Source organism: Bos javanicus, chromosome 2 (assembly GCF_032452875.1).
Source record: "Bos javanicus breed banteng chromosome 2, ARS-OSU_banteng_1.0, whole genome shotgun sequence".
Lineage (NCBI taxonomy): Eukaryota > Metazoa > Chordata > Mammalia > Artiodactyla > Bovidae > Bos > Bos javanicus.
In genome coordinates, this window is record NC_083869.1 from 122,199,587 (window position 1) to 122,219,182 (window position 19,596).

Sequence of the window (19,596 nt, forward strand, 5' to 3'; positions counted from 1 at the left end):
CAGAGAGAGGAGATGGTGTAGCTGTCAGGTCGCACCGTTAATTAGGAGAGGCGTGTCCACTCTGCTTCTCCCCTTCTGGCTGTCTGCTGGCGTGGGTGAGCAGACTGACGGCTGCCACAGCCTCACACGAGTGCCAGAAAACTCCTCCCTTAATATGAGTCAGATCGTCGTGCTGTCCTGCCCCCAAACCTTCAGTGGCTTCCCATTCCTTCAGAAGAAAAGCCACTTCCTCCATGATGGGCAAGGCCTTCTCCTGCCTAGCCCTAAGCTATCCTCTCTTCCCAGATCAATCAGCAGGAAAATCTCACCCTTGTTTAACTCTCCCCATGTCTCCTGCTTTCCCAATTCCTTTCCCCACCCAGAAGACACTGATGTATTCATCAAGACCCAGCCCAAAGGGTATCGTGGGATATCATCTATGTGAAGCCTCCCCTGGCCCTACTGGCAGAATGAGCGGCTCCCTCCTGTGGTCTCTCATGGTCTGTGTACAGCCCGCAAGAATAGTGACAGTCTTTCTGTATTGTCATAATCTGTAGATGCATCCACTTCTCCCATCTCTCAAGAATGAGAGTTAAGTCTGGGATATCTGTTGGTTGTCAGTGACCTGCACAGGCCTAGCCATCATGCCAGTGGCAGTCAAGTTCAATGAGTGCGAGAGAGAAGGATACGGGGTGTGAGTGTGTGTGTGTGGTGTGTGTGGGTGCCCTGAGCTGGCTGAAGGCCCAGGCCAAGGAGACAAAGAGGACGCTTAGAAATAGCCCTATCCTAAGCCCCAGGCCAGGCCTGGTGCCCAGATAGGCTGACCCTGAGTAAGGAGGTGGGGGCCCAGGATGGGTGGGTGGAGAGGTGTGGCTCCAGTGGGCTGTGGCCCTGCTGTCCTCTAGAGTCAGCAAGCCGAGGCAGATGGGCTCTGCCTGCCTGTTGTCAGGTGTCCTGGCACTTGGATTTCAGTGACCGCCCCCTTCAGTGACCAGCGAGTATTTCAGGCTGGGGCTAAACATCACCTGTTCCCTTGGCCCCACAACTTGTAGGGCAAAGGGGAATCCACCAGTCCATCCACTAAGGAGGGCCAGGGTTGGGGCAGAGATTCTGGAAAAGTTTGTCCCTTCATCCCTCTAGCCCCACCTCACCCTCTTCCCCACTTGGAAGTTCCCTTCCTGAACTACTGACTGCCAAAGGTTGAAGGATTAAAGAGATCACCTGGCCCAAGTCCTGCCATGGAGTTGGGGACACTGAAGGGAAAAGCCTGGCCCAAGGCTGCAGAGCGAGACAGGGCAAAGATGGCCACAGGGAAAGGTGATGTGGAATAGCAGTTAAGTCATACAAACTCTGATGCTGAAGCTCCAATACTTTGGCCACCTGATGCAAAGAGCTGACTCACTGGAAAAGACCCTGACGCTGAGAAAGACTGAAGGCAGGAGGAGAAGGAAGCAACAGAGGATGAGATGGTTGGGTTGAATGGTATCAGCAAATCAATGGACATGAGTTTGAGCAAACTCCGAGAGATGGTGAAGGACAGGGAAGCCTGGCATGCTGCAGTTGATGGGGTCGCAGAGTCGGACACTACTGAGCGACCAAACAACAATATACAAACTCCAAAGAAAGTATGCCTGGGTCCAAATCCTCACTCTCATGTGTAAACGGGTGATGGAGACAATGCACCTACATCCCTGAATTGTCGTGAGAGTTGTAAGAGCTGAAAGACAGAAAGTTGTTAAGTCCAGTGCTCAGCACTTAGTAAGGCTGCACTGACTTTAGCGGTCATCTTCTGCACCACAGTTTACAGCATACAAAGCTTCTCAACACCCACAGTCTTATTTGCTCCTTCCAGCAACCCTCAAAGGTAGGTATTATGAGCCCCATCACACAGAGAAGGAAACAGGCACAGACACTGACTGGCCAAGTTCACACAGCTGATATGTCTCAACTGCCCACCAGTGGTCTTTCCATACCCAGCCCCCTGCCTCTGGCAGTTCATACACTGGTTCATCAAATAGAGACGGCGACATGGAGAGCTGGCCCTTGGCTCCTGACGCCTCCCTGGGCTCGTCTTACCCCTGCACTGGATGACCCCAGTGCAGGGAAGACTAACGTGCTCATCTGACATCCCTTCTGCCTCTGATCCCAACCTTCTAATTCTTAGTCTTGCCACCACCCGCCCCAGAATGGGAAACCTCTCACTGCGGGCTCTGGTCCTGGTAGTCCCCCAGCCAACCCAGACCTTCCGACAAAAGGCTCTCTCCTTTTCCTCTCTAGTGTCTCTGTTCACTACAGAGCCCAGGGGTGCTGCCCTTCACTGACCCCCAGCCAACCCCAGGATCCCAGGCCCCTAAAAAAAGGCCCAGCCAGGCTGACAGCCTTGGCTCTGTATCTGCTTCCTGTAATACGCTTGGCCCCAGTCTCCCGAGGCCAACGGCAACTCCCTGCCAGGCCCCCTGCCATGGCCTGCCAGATCTCCTCACCTAAGGACGCAATACAGTGGTCACACGTCTGCACCAACCAGGTTCCCTGGGCCTCCTGGAGCTGCTGAAACTTCCCAGAATCTTGGGCAAGCTACTCCTAAATGAAGTGCACTCGAGGGAGTGACCACTGAACCACCTGTTTGGTGCCAGGTCACATGGCACTCGGACATGACCCAGAACTTAGGGTGGTGTGAGGTGCTGTTTGTAAGCACTAGGCTTACCTAATTGTACTTTACTTAATCCAATCTTAATCATCTGTAATTTTTCAGAGGCACATTTTTCATCTGATAGAGGAGTAATCTGGGGAAGGAGCCAGGAGCAGCCCCAAGTCTGGGATCCGGTTAATTTCCTGGGAGCCTCCCTGTCCCCAAAGAGACTCAGGCTACACCTATGTGTCCAAAAGGGCACTTCTCCCTTGAGAAGACTTGGGGCCCTACTCTCCACCGGAAATGGCCCTCAGGAATGGAATGAGAAAAGAAAGAGGAGAGGAGATGGGATACTTTGGCAGGAAGAAAGCTGAGAGCAGTAGACGAGGTGGGGGTAGGAGGGGGGCTTTTCAAACAGAGAGAACACTGACGGGGACAAGTGGCTTTCTTTGCTGGAGAGAGATTGTCTGTCTACTCTATAAAGCCCTGCCCGTCCCTGCACCAGGCCCTGTGGGCACAGCGGGGAGCCTTCACAGGGTTTCTGGCTTAATAGGAAGACAGTGTGTGTGCGTGCTTCGTTGCTTCAGTCCTGTCCAACTCTTTGTGACTGTATGAACTGTATCCCGTCAGACTTCTCTGTCCATGGGATTCTCTAGGCAAGAATACTGGAGTGGGTTGCCGTGCCCTCCTCCAAGGGATCTTCCTGATCCAGGGATCGACCCCGAGTCTCTCATGTCTCTGGCATTGGCAGGTGGGTTCTTTACCACTAGCGCCACCTGGAAAGCCCCAAGAGGAAGACAAGTTCTGAAGCAAAAGGATCGCATGAAAGTAGGGTAAGTGCTACGACAGGGAGGGCTTCCTAGAGGCAAAGAAAATTAAGCTTAAAAGCGAACAGGAATTAACTAAAAGAGCAGAGCCTGGGACTCCCTTGGTGGCCCAGTGGCTGAGACTCCACACTCCCAATTCAGGGGCCTGGGTTCAATCCCTGGTCAAGGAACTAGATCCCACATGCTGCAACTAAAAAAAAAGATCCCACAGGCCACAATGAAGACTGAAGATTTTGTAATGCCGCAACTAAGACTGGGTGCAGCCAAATAAATAAAACTTAGGAAATAAAATAAAAAAGAGCAGGGCCTGGGATGGAAGAGTATTCTAGGCAGATAGCAAGCGAGAAACATGGCGCCCCTTCAAGGCACAAAAAGGGCAGACTGGCTGCTGTGTAGGGGCCACAGCATGGGCGCTGTGGGGCCTGCCTCTCCAAGCAGGCTGAGAAGAGAAATAATTAACCTTTGTAATTGCATTCCCAATCCTACCTTATCTTCCCAGAGTCCTTGGGAGGTCAGCTGGGTGGGGCCTGCTTTTTGCAGATGGGGAAAGAGACCCAGAGAGATGGTGATCTGAGGCCACGGTTAGTAGATAAATAACAAGGGCAGGAGAGGAATGCAAGCGAGTCTCACTCCTGAGACCCTAAAGCTGGGGAGGCAAACAGATTCACTCACTCACTCATGCGTTCATACGCTCACTCCCTCAGTGTTCAGTAGTCATTCATTCACGCCTACTATTTGCCAGGCATCCCCCCTAGAGCAGCACTTAAGTAATAAATTAGATTTATGAGACAAATGAGATAAGGCTAAAAGAGTTTGGGCTGATTCTACCAGCAACAGGGAGGACGGCCAGTTTCTGAGAAGGAAGAGTGACTGCCCTCCACCAGGAGCTGCAGCCCATCCACCCCACCCCACCCAACCTCCCACAAGAAAACCCATTGTTTTCCTTCCAGGGAGCACTCTGCCACAGGCAGCAGTTTCTCAAAAGCAAAGCAGTGTTGAGTAAATCTCTGTCTTCTGCCATCATTTGTTCTCTCAGACCCACAGTATCTAGAACTCTAGGGGAACAAGGAAGCGATTTCCTAGTGACAGAACACTCCATTCCTCCCACTGTGGCAGCTGTCCCTCTCACACTGTAAGTTCAGGGAGTGCAGAGCTGTGGCTCTCCTGTTCCCCCTGGGTCCCCATTGAGCCCAGCACAGTGCTGGGCACAGGCAATGCTCAATTTATTTAGAGAGAGACAGAAAGGGAGAGATGAGGAAACTCCTCTGCAGCATCTGAAGGCACCCAGTGACATCAGAGAAGAGAAATAGATATATTTGGATTCTCTCCTATGGGTCTCAAAGAGCCTTGGTTTATTCTTGAGCACTGCTGGGTCAACTGCCCTGGGGAGGAGACCCAGAAAGGAGAAGGGGTGAGGGGTCACCATTCATGGTATGTGAGGCTTACCATCTGTTATTTCTTTCTATCCTCATGACAATTCAGAAAAGTGGATGGCCTCCCTCCATTTGGGAGGAAAGGAGACTCAAAAGGGGGAAGGCACTAGTTCTGGGTCTCTAGCTAGTAAGTGGCAGGCTTGGGATTTAGAAGCCAGGCCTCTTCCCAAAGATACTGCTTCTGAACAGACCATGCACCAAGGGAGGGGTATGAGGGTGTGGAGGGAAAGGTTGTCTAAGACTTGATTTCATGGCAGGCAGAGGCAGAGAACCCCACCACCATAACTAGCCAAAGAGGAAAATTCCCAGTTATTGGGGGTGGGCTGAGGGTGGTCAGCATCCACAGACTTAGGCCCTGATGGGGTAAAGGGAGGGTCTCCATATCCTGGGTCACTGGAGCCTCCGAGCTCAGCTTCTTTGGCCTCTACCTCTCACATCTCTCCTGTGCCAGCAGCACATCCCCTAGCTTAGCGGAGGCGTCCAGATGGCAGGGAGGGCCAGGGAACAGCTGAAGATGCTGAGTAGGCCTCCGTCGCCCGCCTTCCCATGGCCCCACGGATCATCCGGTGCTGCCAGCCCGTCTCATTGGCTCTCTCCTGGTTACTCATCTCTCCTCTTCTCCATCTTTCCAGCCTGTGGTTGCTGTGGAAACACAGAACAGTGACATCACTATAGGGCGAGGGCTGGGGTGACACTGCTCTTGGCAGGGACTGGTTCCTGCTGCCTGCTAGATGTTAAATCCACATCTGGATTTACCAAGGGCGACAAAACGGGGGGAGGGGGTGGACAGGAAAAGGGACAGAGCTCACACACTCCCTCCCCTTGTGCCGCTTTCCCCCAGTGTAGTGAGCACAAGAAGGCGGGGAGGATGCAGGTGATCAGAGGGATGAGAAGCTGCACACACCTAGGAGGGAGAATAAAAGTTAAGGAGACAGGGTGTGGCTTGGGAGTCAATTCCAGTGAGCCAGGCCTGAGGGTGGGGCATGGGGCGGGTGAAGATGGGGGTAGAGCTTCGAGAATAAAGGGTCTGGGGTTTGTCTAGTTTCTCAAAGCACCGTGCTGTTCAGCTTAGACAGGGCCCACGAGAGGATGCAAAAGACTTCTGAAGATCTCTAGAGCCCCCTCCTCACAGCTACAGCAGTTTTTAATCCTGTCTCATAAATAAGAAAACTGAGGATCAGAGAAGCAAAACAATCTGCCTTGTGTGGCCCGGCAGGTCAGAGCAGAGCTGAGAGCAGGTCTCAGAAGTCCAGTCCAGCACTAACCATGGAGATAATCATTATCCTATAATGATAATAACAGTAGCAGCATTGAACACTGATTCAGTCTACCCTGCTTAGCATTTAAGAGCCTCCTACACCTCGGTGTGGTAAACACTGTCATTTCTCCCATTTTTGAGAGGAAGCTGAGACTCAGTGTGGCTTAAGTGAATTGCCCACACCCACACAGTTAGCACCCACTGAAATCAGAACTGGAACCCAGATCTATCTGCCAGGAGCTGCTCACCCACCCCAGCTCTCCAACACTGCTTCATAAGGACCATGTAGGGAGAGCACCCTGGTCCCTGGCTCTCCAGCCACTCTGTTTCTGAGAGAGGAGGTGGCCCTGTGTCTAAAGGTTGTGACCTTTAGTTGGAAACCAGCTCAATCCCCTCCTCCTCCTACACCTGCTCCGGCAGTGAGGTCACTGGGGCTCTGTGCCCAGCCCTGAGGCGGGTCCCTGCAGCTTTGGCAGAAATAGGCCTGCTCAGTTCTGGCAAGTGGACCTGTCCAACAGAACCAAGAACTTGGGGGAGAAAGGGCTCTTCCTCCCTGGCCTGCTTCCCAGAACGTTAGGGGAAGGGAGGCAGATGTTCTCCACTTCCACATTCAGAAGCAGAGGTCCAGGGAGGTGGCCCGCCACACTGTATGTGTGTGGCAGAGCTGGAGGGATCCCAGGGCTCCTGGGCCCCACCCTGCGGATCTCTGCTGGCTCAAGTGCAGTTGGGCACCATTCCCTTCTGTTTTGCGTTTTCCTTCCTAAGCTTGTCATGTTCCCAGTTGTCTCTCCAGAGCCTGGCACAAAGTAGGTGCTTTAATAACTGTTGGATTAGAAAAAGGAAGGGTTCCTCTAAACCTCAAGTCTGCTCCTCTGTAAAAGGGATGATAACAATAACACCTACTTCAGGAACTTGGTTTTTAAAGTTCAATCAGACAATGCACTTAAAGCCCCCAGCATGCAATAAACAACACAAGGTGGATCTTATCATTAAAAGTGCTTTGGAAACTGTAGTGTCGAACAAGGTAGATTAAGGCCAGTCTCTGAAAGTGCAGGCTGCCTGTGGAAGGCTGCCTGCCAGTGGAAGGTCAGAGAAAGGACGGCAGCTGGGAGCCAGTGGCAGTCAGGCAGAACAGAGCTGTCCTTGAGTCTTGAAGAGCCGGCTGAAAGGACGGAATTTCGGAAGGAGAGTGAGGAGGCAACGGCCGACAGGAGCAAAGGCTCGGAGCTGTGCGCAGAGGTCAGAAAAGCCTGGCGCACGGGCAGGGTAGAGGGGGAGCTGGACAGCTGGGAGGAAAGGCGCGCGGTAGACATTCCGCAGGGAGGGGCGAGCACGTGTGGGGCAGACGCGGCGCGTCGGACAGGGTCACGCTTTTGCCGGGGGCGAGCAGAGGGCACACGCTGACCCCGGTGCCTCTCCCCGCTATCGGGCAGAGTGGGGAGCGGTGGGAGAGCACGGGCTCTGGGACCAGCTAGACCAGGCTCGCCACCTGGACTCCCCACTCACCGTCTCCTTATTTCCTGCGAACTTGTCAGCCCTACGCTGAGTCTCAGCTCCCCTCACCTGTAAAATGAAGATCGAGATGATGCCTGCGCCGCCAAGAGTCGGCCAGCGCTTTCCCGGCGTGGGCATCATGCCCAAGGGGGAGTTTCCTTTCTCCTCTGGTTTCTCATCTCTGTTCTGACCCCAAGCTCCGGGAGGGACCAGGGTACGGATGTCGGTGGCCTGCGCCCCAGCTCTCGGGCACCGTGCCCCCCCAACTGCTTCCTTCTCAGATTCCGAAGAGCGCCTTGAGGCCAGGGAAGGGAGCAGGGCTTACCAGCCCGGGGCAGGGACACGGAGCCCGGGACCCGCGCTGACGTAGGCAAACTGGGTGCCACCGGGGCCCCTTCGCCCCTGGGAGCATTGGGGGATGGGCGACCAGCCCCGGACGAGAAAGGGCCTGCTTGGGGCTTCCTATTTCGGGCGCGGGGGTGTGGGCCACGCCCCGTCACGTGACACAGGGGCCTTTTAAAGCGGCAGCGCGGGCTGGGAGCTGCTGGTCCCAGAGTCCTTGTACGCGTTCTCTGTCGTCTTTCCCAACCTAGCCCAGCTTCACCATGGTGGACGCCTTCGTGGGTACCTGGAAGTTAGTGGACAGCAAGAATTTCGATGACTACATGAAGTCACTCGGTGAGGACGGCTCGGGATGCTGGGCTTGGGATGGATGCTGTGCTGGGGAGGGCTGGCCGCGTGCCCGATCGGAGCAGTTCTCTAGCCCTGGCTAGATCCTGCATGCCTGCTGCATCCCTCCTGGTCAAGGTTGGGGAGCCAGGGGACGCGGAGAAGGTGGCAGCCTGGGCTAGGGCATGCGAGGCCTGTTGGGAGGGGGCTTTTTTTTTTTTTTGCCTCCCCGCGGCGCATGTGGGATCTTGGTTCCCCAACCCAGGATGAACGTTGCCCCACTGCAGTGGAAGCGCGGAGTCCCAACCACTGGACCGCCAGGGAATGCTGGGAGGGGACTTTAACGATCTGAACTTGGTCAGAGAAATTCGCAGGCAAGGAGGCGCCAGGGGGCAGCTGTGTCGGTTGATGGAGGGTGGTGGGGGCAGGGAGGCACTTTCGAGGAAGTAGGGCTTATGATCTGGAGGTAGGGGTGTGGGTAAAAGAGGAGCACTGATTGAAGGTGAGGAGGGAGGAAAAGAAGCATGGGCAGTTTAGGAACTGGAAACTGAACCGTGAAAGGGAATAGAATGGATGGGAAGCGTCCTAAGGTCTAAAGTAGGTAAGTCCCCAGGAGAAAGATGGAAGGGGGAACAGCTGTGAACAGGCTTTGAGGAGGAGGTAAGATGGGCCTGCAGAGTTAGCAAGAACCCCTGCTCCTCTTTGTTGGGTTAGTTAGGGCAAAGGATTGTTGCTGGAGGTTGCCCTTTCTCACCAATCAGCCTAGTGGTAGGGTAGGGCAAGAGGCCCCATCATCAGCTGCAGCCCAAGGATAACTGCTCATTGGAGAAGTATCTGGTTAGGGGGTACAGCAAAGAGGCCTGAAGCAAAGCCAAGACCTAGTAACAGCAGGGAGGGTCGTTGGCCTAGGAGGGTGTGGTGCCAGGATGGAGGAGAATGAAGATTCAAAGAATCTTGCAGAGAAGGACTCCAGAGATCCCCATGCCTTGGTTCAACAGAAGGAGAAGTCAAGATCCAGAAAGAGTAGAAACTTGTCAAATCAGTTCCACAGCAGAGCTGATATGAATATCTAGATTTCTAAATCCCAACAACTCAGAGCAGTTCCCACTATAGGCCCTGGGGGTGGGAGTAGTAAGAACTGCTTCATTCATCATTGATCTCAGCCCTTCCCCTTCTGATATGGATTAGAGGGAGAAGGTCATATCCCTTCTCTGGAATCTCCAACTATGAGATTATCCCAGTTCCCCAAGCTGGGATGGGGAAAACTGGATGGTTGAGCTAGGTTCCATGCCTTCCTCCCAGGGGACGGCTGGATTACAGTAGTTAACCAAGGTGGAACCCAGGCACTTCCCACCTGTTCCTGACCCCTGAAATAAGGACAAGTGTTGACTTTTGAGGCCAAAGTGCTCAACTGCCCCTCTATGCTAAGCAGTATACCCAATGACTCCAGGAAGGCAATAATTCTTAAGAGAAGTAGGAGGCCCAGGGCAGTTCTTAGGGAAGATGGGATGCCCAGAGCTAGCTCCACACCCCCAATCCCCAAAGTCTCTCCTAGCAGACATTAGAACTGAAAACCTAGGTCCCTGAAGTGAGTTGCACCATCCTTACCACCCTTGCTCCCTTATTTTGCCCCAACTTGGATTAAGTCTAAGAATCCACCCATCCTGTTTGTACAGATGGAAAAAATGAGAGGCCGAAGGGGAGAAAAGACCCTCCTCAGCTCTCAGTAAATAGCTTCAGCTTCATTTCTAAGTGGAATCCATCTCTTCCCGGGTCTCCTAATTCTGTAACTTGTTCTTAGCTCAGTCCCTCACTGACTCCACAGTGCCTTCCTTCCTCAAACACTCCACACCTCTGGGTAGGTCCTAAGTAAACAGAGCTCCTTGCACAGTGACAAGGTCCTGCTGTGTGCTGGGGAGTGGGACTAGCCTAACTTACTCTGATAACAGGTGCGTGATCAGTCGTGTCTGACTCTGCGACCCCATGGACTGTAGCCGACCAGACTCCTCTGTCCTTGGGATTTTCCAGGCAAGAATACTGGAGTGGGTTGCCATTTCCTTTTCCAGGGGATCTTCCTGACCCAGGGATTGAACCTGCATCTCTTGCATCTTCTGCATTAGCAGGCAAATTGTTTACCATGTGCCACCTGGGAAGCCCCTGATAACAGGGGGCAAGGCCAAACCCTCAGTGGCCAGGCAGGGTGGGCCAGCAGCAGCACAGCTGCAAAGGGTGCCTGAGCCTCTTTTATGTTAAACCAAAAGTTCTCAGAGGACGAAGAGGCCCAGCCTAGTTAGTGTCAGTGATCTCAGGCACACTTGGCGGCCTCAGACCTAGATGAAGTGCATGCTGGGAGACAGGATGGCCCAGGAGGAACAGTGAACAGTTTTGGAGCCTAAATTCAAATTTAGATAAACCACTCATCCTTTCACTTTGGACAGTACTTCACTCTCAAAGCCTCGTTTGTAAATTGGGGATAATAAAGCCAACTGTTCAGAGCTTTTATAAACATTAAGTAAAACCACCCATGTAGCCAGGCATATCCAGGGACTTTCTACCCACCACCTCACCAAAGCCTCTGCTCTTGGAGAACAGCTCAGCAGAGACTGTTCGAAGGGGAAATTGGAGGCGAAAGGCATATCAGGGAAACCATGACCTGCAGGGCTGTTTGTTCCACGCTCTCTTGCAGCATTGGGGAAGACTTGCTGAGGCCCAGAGGGGAGTCCCCACAGGAGGGGGGGACTGGAGGTCTGACTGCCTACCACTTCAGGCCTCTCCTAAAACTGAACACTGAGACTAACACCCCCTCCTGCCTATCTCCTAGATTATGGATAAGAGGTTTTGAAAATGTCTTTGTTATCATTTATGGGGAATGAGCACCAGTGCATCTCAGAGCAAAAACTTTCAGAAGCAGAAAGTCCTTGTCCATAGGTTCCAGAAGGCAAAGTCCACATTTCTTTTCTTTCTCCCTCAGCCTGTGCTTGGAAAGCTGCTCAGGTGGCCTGGACGAGAGCCTTGGGCTCCAGCCTTTTTTAGCTGAGCAGTAAAGTGAGCTCTGCAGTCAAACATTCTGGATTTGAATCCCAGATTTGTGACCCTGGGCTTCACCTCACTCTCAGTTTTTGCATCTGTAGAGATACTAGCATCAATCCTGCAGGGAGACCAGAAGAACTGAGAGAGACTTAAACGTGTGGTTTTTACCACACAGGAGGCACTTAATAGTAGCTTATTCTACTCAGCTCTGCCACTAACTTGCTGTGAGGCACGCTTGTCCGTTAAGTTTCTCATGTCTCATTGAATCAGTAATGTCTCTTTACTGCACAGAGCTAACGGGAAAAACTGAATTACAAAAAGCCATGTAACGTCTTTGAAGGTTCTCACCCGCCTCTTCTCCCTCCCCAACATTCTGGTCTGAGTTGGTCACTGAGCCCCTTGTACTTCGCCTCTCGCTCCAGCTCATGCTCATACCCTTCCCTCTGCCCTCAGGTGTCGGTTTTGCTACCAGGCAGGTGGGCAATATGACCAAGCCTACCACAATCATCGAAGTGAATGGGGACACAGTCATCATAAAAACACAAAGCACCTTCAAGAACACAGAGATCAGCTTCAAGCTGGGAGTCGAGTTCGATGAGACCACAGCAGATGACAGGAAAGTCAAGGTGAGTTGAGGAAGGGGCCGTGGGGGATGGAAGGCCCTGAAGGGGAATAGGGCGTCACCCTACTGTTGCACCTTGAGGGGTGGGCTGTTGTGGGGGATTGAAGCTGGCCTGTGGGGTGCTGGGATGTCCAAAGTGCTAAAGGCATGAGTCCTGTCCTCTTGTTCTCTTCCCTGTCTTCTTGGGAAGCATCTACCTGTTGCCTGTGGGACTGGACTGCACAGAGCCAGGATATTCTGACCTCAGCGTCTACACCAGCTCCAGCTGGGTGACCTTGCACATGGCATGCAACAGCTCTGGCGTTCCTTCCCCTTCCATAGATGGCGGGGAAGTTATGTGGACATGGCTGTGACCTCAAGTACTTTAGGAACAATGCCCAGAAGTCAGGGTCCTCAACTGAACAGGTGATCCTGGCTGCCAGGAGCCGAGGAGACAGCTGAAGGACAAGAGGTGGAGACCTACTCAGATGCTTCTTCAGCCTCCACCTCCCGGGTTTGGTCAGTGACCCTGAGAAACCATTTCTAGTGCTGCCAGCCTACAGGGAAGAAAAGTTATCTTCTGGATGGAGCATTGTCTTTGGTGTGTTTGTAGTATCTTCTCGCCAAGCCTCCGCCCCTCTCCTTCCAGGGAGGAAGAGGACATCTGTGTCCAGTCTCAGGACTTCTTGGCAGCTTGTCTGCAGGTGGCTGTCTTGGCTGCTTGCCTCAGGCCTCCCAGGCCGAGCCAGGCATGGGAGAGAGAGAACAAAGGGGTTTTGCCCTCGACAAGGTGTTCCTCCAGCAGCACCTTTCCACTAGACCCTATCTCCTCTTCCTCACAGCTGCCCCTGAGGACAGGAGAGGGTCTAGTATCCTCCCTGTGGAGGAAGCTGGAGCCCAGCCCAGGATCACACAGGAAGCTGGCAGCACAGAGGGGGTGGTACCCCCAAATCACAGCCCACCTTGGAAAGAAGTGCTTACCCTACCATAAACCTTCACCTCCTTGAACTAGCCTATCTTCTTGAAGGGCAAGAACCCCAATTAAACACAATAGTAGCTCTCTGGGATGCCTCGGCTAAAAAACTTGCTGAATGGACCAAAAACTAGAGGAATGGGAATGAGGAGGAAGGGGGTGGTAAGGGTGCACACCTACCACCCCTCTAGCCCCAAACACATACACACAGCCTCTTTAGATCTGCTGGTCCATCAGGGTCCCCCAGCCTGGCTTAAAGCCCCCAAATTTCTAGAGAGACCTGGGAAGACTTGCCAGATGAGAGCCAGCTGACGTAGGCTGGCAGCACCCAGAAGACAAAGTGGACATTTGACCAGGGCTATGGAACACCCCAAGGACACCCAGTCCCAGTACCTGGCAGTTGATGCTCACTTATCAGCTGGAGGGGAGAGGCCATATGTGATATGGACCAGGGGGCACAGGAATACGGATGGGACAGTCTAATCTTCCAACACCTCGCATCCCCAAGGTTCTTTTAGACACTATGTGTGATCACCACCAGGAGTCTCAGGATTATTCCTCCTCACTGGTCTTTCCCAGGGATTAGGCTGTACCCCGCTCCTATATCTTAGAGGGACTGGGGCTGTGGGCATCACCCAGGGTATGGGATAAGTGCCCATCTTAAAGGCTGGTGGCACTTCTCAGAGCCAGGCTGTCTGACTTCACTGTACTGCCTGCTTCTCCCTTCTTGCCCAACAGCTGAAGGCCCCTCTTCCAGCCAAGCAGCAGTGGTGAAGTAGACGTCTCACGGGACTGGGCTGGAGGTGGACTGGCTGAGCTCTGGCTCGCACACCATCAGTAGTTTGGGTTAGAAGCTAAGTCCTTTGTGGCCCCGGTGACCAGACCTCTTCTTGCCCCTCAATCCTAGCTCAGATCTCAGCTCAGCCTCTACCCTCTTTCCACAGTCCATCGTGACGCTGGATGGCGGCAAACTTGTCCACGTGCAGAAGTGGAATGGACAAGAGACATCACTTGTGCGGGAAATGGTTGACGGGAAACTCATTCTGGTAAGATGGATTAACTTTGACCCCTTACCCAATTGGTTGCTACTGTCCCTTCAGCTAAGCCTAATGTGCAAAGCCAAGGTCATGCCCTGTGACCAACGGAGGGTGGAGGCAGGCCTGGGTGGTATTAGGACTCGTAATACTGTGGCTCTGGGCTTTGTACATGCCTCTGCATAAATCTCAGCTTATAGGGTGCGTGATTTTGGACAAGTCACCTTCTCCAACTGTAAAGTGGGTACTAATAACGACACCCTTGTAGGACTGCTGGGAAGTCTGAAGGAGAGAGTGCTTGCAGAGCACAAAGCCTCGCTGGTGTGGGAGGACTACAGTAGGCACACTTGACAGCCTTCGTTTCGTCCTCCGCATGGGCCCACTGCCTTGCCCAGGGAGAGGTGGAAAGCACAGCTAAATGTGATTCATGCCCTGTAGGAAAGGCTCCCATCTCCTAACCCTTTGGGCAGGGACAGGCTGGTGATGGGTTGGGCCCTGACAGCACAGTCCTTTCTACTTCATTCCAGGCTCACTCACCTCTCATTGCTTTCCATGCCTGACCTATTGCAAGTACCTGATGAAGGCCGGGGTTGAAAGCAACAACCAGGCTGTCAGATCTGTCTAAGGACCGCACTCAAAGAATGTAGCCTTGACTGAATACCCCCCAGGGGTAGAGACAGCAGTCACTTGTGGTCTCTGCCTCCTTATTCTGTAGGGTCTCAGGTTTTCACCTCAGCATCTTCATTGTAGACCTTCTTGGGTCAGTGTAACCTGCTCACTGCATTCTTGCACTCACACAGGGCAGGGGTCCCTGCAGTTTAGAATGAGGTACCTGGCTCTGGTGGGAACGTGATATACAGAACTAAATACTTGCTGGGCAATGAAGCTATGGTGAAACCATGGGCCTGGCTGTATGATGCCTGGAAGGATGATGGGGGCTTTGGCCTCTGGCCCTGGCACCACCCTAAGTTAGGGAAAGAATGGAGAATTGGTGGCCTAAGATAGTCCTTTACCAAGAGTCTCTGGACATTTTTATTCACCTTTTTATCTACTATGTGCCAGGCACCTTCTTAGGCACTAAGGATGGAAAGGAATGGTACAAGGGAAAGAGAAATACTCTGGGATCTTGACCAAGTTGCTTCCTCCCTGAAAGTTCATTTTCCAAAATCTCTGCAAGAGGAATTACAATACCTAACTTAAAAGACTTGGGTGGATTCCCTGGCAGTCCAGTGCTTAGGACTCAGCACTTTAACTGCCGTGGTCCAGGTTCAATCCCTGGTATGGAACTAAGATCCTGCATGTCATGTGGCACAGCCGAAAAAAAAAAAAAAAAGACTTGGTATAAGCATTAGGAAAAAAAAATCTGTCAAGAACCTGGCACATAGTAGGTAGGCAGTAAATGAAAATTATCATGATGAAGTAGTAGAGGGCTCTCCCCATCAGAATGGAGCGTTCCCAATACCTTCCATGCCCATGCCCTTGCCCTAATCTGACTGTCTTTTTTCCAGACACTCACCCATGGCACTGCAGTTTGCACTCGTACTTACGAGAAACAGGCATGACCTGGCCTCTCCTTCCACTGACTGCTCTTCTGCCAGTGGGCTACTCCTGGACTCGGCACCAGATTGCCTCATTTTTCTCCTCTGGCATTTTGTATAAATCCACCTTGACTGGGGAAATTCTCCTGGGGTCAGGTGGCACCAGCCTGGATCCAGTTCCGTTCTCATTGTGTCTGTTTGTTTTTTTAACTGCATCCAAAGGGTGCTCTGAGGTCAATAAAGCAGAGCCAAGGCCACCCAGTTGCCTTTCTGCCTTTGGTGACATGATTCTGGGATTCTCAGTTTCTGTGTGTGTCAGAGAGTAGGCAGAAAAGACTGCTACTCAGGAAGCAGCACTGGATGAGACTGAAATGGACAGTCTCAGGGACAGGGACAGCTGATCACCTTACATGTACAAAAAATAAAACAGCTGTACCTACACCCTGCCTTCACAGTGCCCGCCCCCCCCCCCAAGTCCAAATGAGCTAGTCCAACCTGGAATAATCACTCAGTGACAGGACTTCTGAACCATCACCCCTGGCCCACCCTGCACTGAATGCCAGGGGGTCTAGACAGCTGCTCTTCTCTGTGGAATGCTGTGGACTCTCTTCAGGCTTGTGCCAGTGGTGGTGGGAGAAAATGCCCACTGGCCAAGATGACTGCTGAGCTTCTGCACATGTGCCAGGCCATTACTCATGGGTACAAATTCTTACTGGTTCTCCAGTCAGCCCTGGGGGAGAGGTCATCCGATCATTACAGAAGTGAGGGCTTATAAGTGATCTCCTAAGAAGGCTGTGACCTGCTAGTGCCTCTGGCTCTGTACCTTAGCTGGGCCGCTCTCCAAGGTCTAAAGTGACATATTAAATGTTTTCCTGTCACCTAATGCAGCCTCAATGACTTTTAAGTCTGTAAGTTTACAGGAAGAGGGATTATACTAATAAGGACTCTCAGTAAGTTTAAAACCAGACACACTTCCATTTAGTACCAGGAATTTAAGCAGAAACCTGAAATGGAACCAATTGACTCACACTGTAGTAAATACAAAGTAAAGCAATGATTTCAGCTCGAGCTGTCTGGTTCAGTGGTCTGCGGGAATGTCACAAGCAAGCTAAGTCACTGCAAACAATGTTTTTCTGGCTGTGACCACTGGCTGTCACTTCTAACATAGCAGAATCATGTCGGGGGGATGGAGAAAGTGAGCACCACTTCTTACCGTGTTCTCCCTCATACTGCCAGTCTCCCTCTGCCCGTGTGCTGGATGTCACAGAGACCATCCACCAGTCAGGCCAGGGTAGGTAGGCCAATAGGCAGGGGCCAATCACTCTGTTCAACTACAGCCAGACTCACCCCCACAGCAGTTCCTGTGGCTCTATCCTGGACTCCTGTACGGGAATCTGGCTCTGGCAGTGGCAGCTGGAGAGGGTAATACGACCTCCCGCTGAATGAAGTTGGGTGAATGAATGGGAGAGCTGCAGGGGTCACTTGCAAAGGGCCCAAGAGTGATAAGGGAACAACTCATTCAGGCAGATGCTTTTGATACCTAACTTCCAGACTTGCCTGTGACACAAGGGGACGCCATCTCCCATGGGAGAGAAGAGGGTGGGAGGCCATATTCTTACTACTGAGTCTTTCTAGGAGCCAGGGCTTCAAAGCACAGGCTCCGGATTCCTTCTCTCAACCACCCTCTCTACGCTCCGTTCTCACTCCTTGTGCTTCTTCTTGTGCTTCTTCTTCTTTTTCTTCTTCTTTGCTGCCTTGCTGTCCTTTGATGTGTGTCTTGCCCTCTTGCCTGTATCACTCTCAGAGTCTGAGCTGTCGGAGTCAGATGACTTCCTGTCTCTATGTTTCTTTTTCTTCTTTTCCTGAAAAAAAAAAAAATTTAAGAACTCAACATTATATGTGTGTATTTGCTTTAAAAAAACATGGCATGTAATCATTAGGGGATAACAATAAATTAGAAAACATTCATAATAAAATCTTTAAGTACTAACAAGAAAAAGTGCTCAAAACAAATAGAAAAGGATCAAGTCATAATGCAGTGTGTATTCTAAGTTCCAAGGTATATAACATATATACATACCATGTGTAATATACATTTACATATATAAATTATAATATTTTGCACAGTAAATTATAATACACATATTTAACATACTTGAATATACTTAAAATCACAGAAAACAGTGAAAACGACACAAACAGGCAACAAGGGTTAGCTCAGGAATGAACTGAATACAGGGAAGCTGGGGCCCTTCACTGTCCTTTTTCACTTTTTTAAAATAAGTATTTACTACTTTCATTTTTAAAAAGCACAAGATATTAATGCTGAAAGTCAAGTCCTTAGAGATCACCTGGTCTCTCAAGAGACAATACCTCACACGTCCGAGAATAAGAGAATAATAGATTGAGAACTCCTGACTCCCAGGCTGGTTTCTATCAGACCCAGCTGCCTGGGGAAATAACAGCCATCAACTAATAAGGCCCTACCTGCTGCCCTTGAATATTTATCATCTCTAACTTTCACAACCAACCTTACAAGAGTAAACTGATACAGAACTTTCTCAACACTCCAGACCCACCCCACCGTGCTGCCAAACTAACAGCACAAATGCACACAAAGAATGAGACAGACCTGTGGGCTTCTGTAGGGTACTCAGAGCAATTTTTAAGCACTGCATGAACCTTTTCCTTGGACTGCAAATGTGCATGTTGCCTTGGTAAGGTTTCTAAGAGATTATGGGAGGAAAAAAGAGAGTAGACGAGGACAAGGCTGCTGCTCCTCCCATAGGCTTCCAGTCAGCATTCTGAGAGCTGTTAAGTCTGCCTGACAGACCAGGTCTTGGGAGCGGGCTGTGAGAAAACAGTGGACCAAACACAGAACCAGGTGTTACACCCAGACTTGAATTCTGGCTTTGCCACTTATATTACTCTCATGTAACCTTGGGCAAGTCATTTTACCTCAGGGTGGCCTAGTCTCCTCAAACGTAAAACAGAGATAAGACCAGCACCTATGTCACACGCCATGATGAAGATTTAAAGAGACAGCGTCTGTGGCTGGAGAAGCTGATCACTTGCCCCTGATCACACAGGTAGGGTTGGGATATGCATTTAGATCATTTGACTGGAAATCTGAATTTTTCTCTGTAGCATATGGCCCCTGTTCCTGAACAGTGATGGAGGCCTCATGGTAAATGGTGGTCAGAACAAGAATTTTGGAACAAGATGGAATTAGGCTCAGATTTCAACTCTGCCACTTACTATGTGACTTAGAACAAGACTTAACTTTTTTGAACTTAAGTTTTCTTTTCAGTAAACTACAAATAATAAATACCCACTTCAAAAGATGCTATGAGGATTAAACATAGTAAGAACTGTCATTAACTATAGTGCCTGATACACAGTAAGTACTCAGTGATAGCCAGAAGTATCATACTATTAGAGAATTCCCAGGATGTTCGGACAGTCTGGCCAAGTATCTACAGCAGATAAGTCAAAGTTCTAAGAGAAAATTAAACCAAAATTCTTTCTTGGAGTCTCCAGTGGAGCAGAAAGAGGGGAAGCTTGCCAGGCCCATGTTACCAAGCTGTAGGAACCATGGCTGGGAGAAGCTGAGAGTCGGCAGATCCATGATTTGGCTTATGGTGTTGCAATCTCCTGGATGGCAAGATCACGGACACCAATCACAGGCTATATGGGTTTGGCAGCCTTGTCCGTTTTTGCCCCTCAGGTAGGACAGAGTCCTGGAAAAGTAAATAAGCAAGTGCAGAGTCTGGCACCAACTCCCCCAAGCCTGGCCCACCCTGGATAAATAAATGAGAAAGGAGAGTAACAATACTACTTTACAACCAAACAGCACTTTAGTTTATCTAGCTTTCCACATCTCATATCTAGTAATATTAATCTGGTAAGGTCAAAATTCAGGAATTATTATTGCCATTTTACAGAGGTGAAAACAACTGAAAGAAGTGAATTAAGCTACACCAAAGACAAGAACAGGGCTTCCCTGGTAACTCAGCTGGTAAAGAATCTGCCTGCAGTGCAGGAGACTCTGGTTCAATTCTGGGTCAGGAAGATTCCCTAGAGAAGGGATAGCCTACTCACTCCAGTATTCTTGGGCTTCCCTGGTGGCTC

The 19,596-nt window shown here is 51.1% G+C and overlaps 2 protein-coding genes across 4 annotated transcripts in view; one reads left to right on the forward strand and one right to left on the reverse strand.

Annotated features, from left to right (window-relative positions):
* The first annotated feature begins 7,474 nt into the window (after window positions 1-7,474).
* On the forward strand, window positions 7,475-15,722 carry FABP3 (fatty acid binding protein 3). The gene is made up of 4 exons (XM_061389921.1): window positions 7,475-8,298; window positions 11,773-11,945; window positions 13,838-13,939; window positions 15,436-15,722. Exons 1-4 carry the CDS (start codon window positions 8,226-8,228, stop codon window positions 15,487-15,489), a joined length of 402 nt encoding a protein of 133 aa, XP_061245905.1. The 5' UTR covers window positions 7,475-8,225; the 3' UTR covers window positions 15,490-15,722.
* A 694-nt stretch (window positions 15,723-16,416) lies between these two features.
* Window positions 16,417-19,596, reverse strand: part of ZCCHC17 (zinc finger CCHC-type containing 17) — a 52,198-nt gene continuing 49,018 nt past the window's right edge. For all 3 annotated transcript variants that reach the window (XM_061389884.1, XM_061389870.1, XM_061389876.1), the window contains one exon: window positions 16,417-17,327. In XM_061389884.1, coding sequence (XP_061245868.1) covers window positions 17,166-17,327 — 162 coding nt within the window. In that variant the 3' untranslated portion in view covers window positions 16,417-17,165. The remainder of the gene's footprint in view (window positions 17,328-19,596) is intronic.